The 6,549-nt window shown below is 32.9% G+C and overlaps 1 protein-coding gene across 1 annotated transcript in view; it reads left to right on the top strand.

Moving 5' to 3' along the window:
- The first annotated feature begins 916 nt into the window (after positions 1-916).
- The window catches only part of LOC108723421 (protein FAM151B), a 29,767-nt gene continuing 24,134 nt past the window's right edge, over positions 917-6,549 (top strand). Inside the window, exon 1 of the mRNA XM_018449185.1 lies at positions 917-995. Within this exon, the coding sequence (XP_018304687.1) occupies positions 974-995 (22 nt within the window). The 5' untranslated portion in view covers positions 917-973. The remainder of the gene's footprint in view (positions 996-6,549) is intronic.

The raw sequence follows: 6,549 nt of genomic DNA, 5'->3' as shown, positions 1-6,549 counted from the left end.
GGTTATGCTATTTATACAAAAAAAAAATAGCCATTTAAAGTGCCAATAATGTTTAGGCTAAGCATTATGTATCCGACCTGAGAGTTGCAACAGATGTTATCAATCCTAACATGACTTTAGATAAATCAACAGAATATAAAAATATATTATGTGTTTCATGTCTAAATACATTCGTTGGATGCACTTATGGGCAATTTTATACTCGATATTTCAATAAAAAATCTATATTATTTTCACAATATTAAACATTTTCTACACAATTCATAACATTTCACACAATAAAAGTAGATGTTCACACACACACAATCAGTATTTTTTTATAAGTAACATCAACATCAATATTCTTAATTTTTAAATTGCTTATCGTCATATCCGACTTTTTTCTAATGTTTTTTTAAATTCCTTTTGCATTGCTTATAACTTTTTCGTTAATAAAGATATATACGTTTGATATCGTTATGTTTTACGTTTTGATTGAAAAAAAAATTGTTTGTAATATGTTCATTTTTATGAAAGTTATAGGCAGTTAAACTGGGTTGGATATATCGTACTCAAGTGTGTTGTTTTCATAGTTTGACGTTTAAGAGTTAAACTTTTTATATCTCTTTCTTTATATTTTCGCAATTATCGCGCTCGCGTTGCAAACAGCGACCGTAGCTCGATCTTGTAAATGTTTTATCATTCTAGGTAAAACGGTTGCATCCACGTCGGTCACAATCATCAACTGTTAACGTGATTTACTACATTATAGATGTATGATAACATATTTCTGTTAAACTTTTGGACATTTTTAATTATGAAAGCCAAATAAATTTATTATCAACAATTAAACTTGCATAAATTAAGAGTAAAAATGTATAAAATTTAAAAAAATACGAGATTTATTCATATTTGCACGCCATTACATTACGCGAAGCCTAACGTCATTAAACGATTAAACTCTTTCAATGAGTTACATAAACCCGATCGAATCATGGATGGACCTACGTGTGCAAGTAAGATTACGTTAATTATCATCGTTTATTATTATAGATTAAAGAATTTACGAAAGAAAAATTTAAACGTCGACAGCAAATCTGCTGTAAGTGAAACACCAAGTAACGTTGATAAGACATTTATGAGGTATTATGTGTCTGCTGTCGATCATTGTGAATATCGTGACTACGAATATGTTATCATATTTGTCTCCTGCAAAAGGTTATATCCAAACGAGAAGCCCCCTGCTGATTTTATTCATGCGCAGTGACATCGGCGAAATGGTGTCAACGTCTGTTTGCGAAATGTAAACATAAAATAATTTTATACCTGGCATAACCTCCAAAATTTCCTCTATTTACATTATTGTTTTGATTGTGTTTTCGAGTAATATGGTTATACTTAAATCTTATACATAGATTTATAAACCAAAATTGTTCAGGGCAAAGTTTCAAATAATCAACAAATATCATAATGCATTTACAGCTCCATATAAATTTTTAAAAATTATCAATGGTCTACGAATTAATTAGTAGTAATTGTATTGCATCTTAAACGTAAACTTCTCATGTACTAACATTTGTTATTTAATAAGATCCGCATATTTCCATCTATATTTTTTAAACATTGTGATGTAAAATTATATTTTTTAATATAAAATTCAATACCGTTGAACAAATCTTATTAGCAAAATTTAATAATCAAATTCTTTATATTATATAATCTACAATTTCGACAAGTAAATTATATAAAATCGCTTAAGCCTATCGTTTTAGTAAGAGAGAGAGAGAGAGAGAAAATGGTGAGAAGCGTGGGAGTTTTATCCTTCACAGAAGACCAATTATCGATTTACCTCCCTCGCCTTCGTCCCCTTTTTAAAATAACTCGTTCGCATTGTAAGTTATATAGTGATTATTTGTAAAGATCGAGGTCGAGTTCTAGCAATTAATTTACCCTTTTTCTAAATACACAGAAAGATTATCTGACTAACGATGCGTTCTTAAAATGAGATATTCGAGCTAAATAAATACGGATACATAAACTTGCATTGGCTGTATTCAGCAGAGAAAGCTGATCAGTGTGTGCTCAGTGATTCTGTAATATGATTCGTTTCTACACTCAGATCCAGCGAAAAACCAAAGGCAAGAACGAATCGTGTTAAAAAATCACTGAACGCTCACTGATTAGTTTTCTCTGCTGAGCGTAGTCATTATAAACGTTCCTACTTGCTTTCCACGCGTGAAAACGTGTGACGGGAGACAATAGAGAAACATCTTTCGTCAATATTCAATTCTCGATGCGCACAAAATGCGCACACGTGCGTGAAACAAAGCGAAGTGAAGGAGAGACGATGATGGTGGAACACAAATGCGGCGCGGCATGCGGAGATTGTAATACTTGCGACGTGCAGATTATTCTCTTCTTTTCTTTTCTTTTCTCTTTTTTTTTCCCCCTCTCATGATGCAGCTAAGCCGCTTACCACTGTGCGAATCACCGTGCGCGTAACGCGGGCGAACTGAAATCACGTATTTGAAGCGATGCATACGCAATTGTTGACTTTAAATGTTGAATACGCAAACAAGCCGCCAAACAAACGTCGCAGTCGAGAATTACGACGGAGCGAGACGCGCAAAGCGAGGGATTTTAGAAGCTGAACAAGATATCCTACGAATTCCGGCAAATCGATGGCGAATAATACGCAAATTATCGAAGAGCGAAAAACATTTTCGAACGTCATTTCACAAGATGAGATCGTTTACAGTTTACATTCGCGCGTGATAAAGCAATGAAAATAACATCACGTCCGAAGAGTTGAAATATTATCTTACGACTATCGCTTCGCATTATCAGCATCACGATAGGACGTATCATTTGCACAATTGAAAACGTAATGCTACGTATAACGCTCGTTCCATTAATTAATTAGTGAGGAATTAAAACGTTCCGCCACGAAGAGGGATCGAAATAAAAACTTGCAAGAAAAGCTTCATCTACCGTAAGAATTCCACATCGATCGACTCACTTGATCGTATCTGTCGAATAAAATCATGAAACGAAATGGCTCGAGAATGTGGCAGAATATCGAAAGACTCGGCTTCTCTGAATTCTGCCACGTCTTTTGTTTTTTCCGCACTGGCGAGTGAAATCTGCGATGGGATTAGCATATGGACGAAAATTGGAACGTCTAATTGTCACGTCTGCTGCCACGGAACGTTCTTTTTAAAGCGGATGTACAGCAAGCTCGTCTCCTCGGAAAGTAAAAACGACGAAATAAAAAGAATTGTAGTCTCGAGCGACAAAGGATAGCGTTCGTTATTGTCTCACGCGGAAACACTTGTATCTCTATTGTACCTTATCGCGGCGTTAAATCACGGCTTTGCTGAAAGATAACGACATAAAAAAAATTGGAAGATGCATTAACAATTTTTAGAGAAAACAGAAGTTACGGTTGTTGAGTAAGCGACTCGAGAACGATTCAGTTGACACCAACTAAAAGTAACATAATATCTATGTTATAATGTCGCAATATATATGTTACGTAACAGACGCTGCATACAATCAAAGGAACAGGGAATAAGAATTCCAACTTGAAACCATGTGTGTGTATTGTGGAATATACAGTTAATAGGATGAAATTCTTACGTTAGTCTGTTCTTTGTTCCATATTCCTTTGATTGTGCGCAGCCTCTTACATTATTGGGTGCGAAATTATAACATAGATGTTATGTTATTACTTTTAGTTGGTGTCGACTGGGATCTTTCTACGTAACAATATAAATGTAACACTTGTTATATAATAGTTACATTATTGGGTGTGAAATTATAACATAGATATTAAGTTATTTTTAATTGGTGTCGACTGGGATCTTTCTACGTAAGTCGAACATTTTCAAGAGACGAGCTTGCGAGAGATCGCTCCACAGACATTATTACAAAGAACTAACTCTGGAAAACGAAGATGTCTGACTTGACATGACAGCCGGAAAGGTTAAAAATGCAGCAATACTTTCTAAGTACAAATTGAACGTTTCTCGTAATTTAAATAATGATCCATTAAACTGATCAAAGTTGACACTGTTGTGAATATTAAATGCAGCGTACTCTCGACTATTCTAAAATCAAAATTGCACGAATAACGCAGAATGTATTTTTAATCTTTTTTCATTCATACATTAACTGTTGCAAGCGCTGTTGCAAGTGCACTATTAAAGTGAAGCAAGAGTGTAATCAATGACGCATACTGGCTTGTTATGTCCCTCGCATAAACTTCGAGCAAATATTATCTACGACACCTACACGATAACGAGATCTATAAGAGGAAGAAGTATCTAAGGGACGAGAAGACGTCACTTCTAAACGGCACAAAAGGGCCGCAATTCCAGCGCTAAATAAATAAGCCGCCCTTCTGCAAAAATGGCGTGTCGTTCGTTTCGTGAAATTAATCCATTAATACAGCTGACCCGTCATGCCAATTTGTACACGAACAATAATTGCGTTTATGCCCCTTGCAAACGGATATCTCGTTAAGAGAACAATATGTTTGAGTCTTTGATTAATTACGAATATATTCTAAACGAGTAATATTGCTAAACGTAGACCGTAGGGATTGAAAAATTCATAAATATGTAGAACGCACAATTGAATATTTAATTAATTTTATTTAAATTAAAATTGTATATACATTTAAAAAATTTAACTTTTATCTCGTTGTGCAGATAATTATGACTGTATTTTCGTTACTACCACTGTATTTTCATTATCATTGAATAATTACTGCGGCTTCCTTTTAAAAATGAAATATCACGCGATGATTTATTGGAGCATTTAAAATATATAATTAAACAATCACGAATCGCGTGCTGGACATTAAGAGGCAATTAATCATGAATTCAATAAAACACTCAGAGTGTCATCCTGTAAATTGTTCTTGCCAGCACAGCAAGACGATAAGATCCATTACTTTTCTACAAAATATTACATGTCTGACATATCGCATAAACTTGTCATATGATACAACTCGATGATTCAAGATAATGTTATAAATAACAATTTGATGCCAAGAAATGTGATGTTTTAATAGTCATGTTTAGAAAAGATGATGCTCGCAAATCTACCTGATTTCTCAGAATTCCGCTGATTCGTAACGGTTTTATCATCTTTTATGCCAACAAGAGCAATTTACAGAGTAATGTCTTCTCGTTTACGAATCGTTTATGTGTAATGCTTTGAATATTCGCCGAAACATGCTACTTTGAATAATTAAAACAATTGCGACAAACGAGCAGAATAAAGAAAATGAGTATGCTGCTTTTTAGTCAAATATAAAAAACATAAATAGTAAGGAAGAAAATTGACCAACTTTTTTCACAATAAATATATATTAATTTTCTGGAAAAGTAAATTATTCATACTACGATCCGTACTGTTAAATAATGTCAAGTTATACCCAATCTGAGTTATTTATAATCATTTCTATAGGTTGCCATTGCTCCTACTCAATATGTTAACTTAACTAAAACAATAGAGTTAAACAATTTAACTGAAGAAAATGCTAAATTTAGTTTATTATTTCTTAACAAGGAAAAAAGCTATATTGCAAAAGTAATATAAAAAAATCTAACGTTACTACTAATCGAAAGATCACGTTTGAAATATAAATATCCTAGATAAAAAAAAATCGAATTTCATTTAGATACCAAAATACCTCGAAACAATGTATACTTTTGAAAAAAGTTTCAAATAAAAGTTGTAGAGTTTGAAGAGAACTATACTTTTTTTCACAGAATACGAATCTACAATAGAACATAGGTGTTTTTATCGAAAAAAAGGACCTATCCTGGGCCTATTGTGCCTAAAGTGGACCCTGGACCCAAAATTATAAGTAACTCATCTGATAGATCTCCTCTTCAAACCTTACAACTTTTATTTGAAACATTTTCTTTTCAAAAATATATTGTTTTCGAGATATTTTGATACCTAAAGTTAAAGTGGCTAAACATGTTTTCCAGCCCAAATCGAGTACAGAATCTATAGGATCCCAAGACTTGACTATCTAGAATTTTTATTTCAAACGCGATCTTTCGACTAATGTAATTCTTTTATATCACTTTTGCAATACAGCTCGTTTCCTTGTAAGTGCATATGTTAACACTGTGCAGGTCGGATAGTATACGATAGGAACTAAAATGACGTCAATGTGACGTCATCAGTCTTTAAAGTAATTTTCAGTTCTCAGTTGTTTACTTCGATACTAACCACAAAAATGGATTTGTGTGTTTTGATACGCTGTTTTTTGCTATTTAATAGTGCATGAAAGAAAATATTGATTTTTCTTTTCAATTATATATATATATATATATAAATATATATACAGGGTGGGGCAATAACTTTGTCCATCTGAAATATCTTCCAATCTATAAGGTGTAAAGAAAAATTTATATAACCAAAATTACACGATGTAAAGGGAGCTATTGTATATATGATTCCTCTAATTATTCTGCATAAAAAAATATTAAAATCATGATACCGAAAAATCAATAGTTTACGAGATATTTTATACCTTATTCTGGCACA

Source organism: Mycetomoellerius zeteki, unplaced genomic scaffold, assembly GCF_001594055.1.
Source record: "Mycetomoellerius zeteki isolate Tzet28-1 unplaced genomic scaffold, Tzet1.0 scaffold232, whole genome shotgun sequence".
NCBI classification, from domain to species: domain Eukaryota; kingdom Metazoa; phylum Arthropoda; class Insecta; order Hymenoptera; family Formicidae; genus Mycetomoellerius; species Mycetomoellerius zeteki.
The sequence above is the reverse complement of the archived record's forward strand: the minus strand, read 5'-3'. Positions and strand labels throughout refer to the sequence as shown.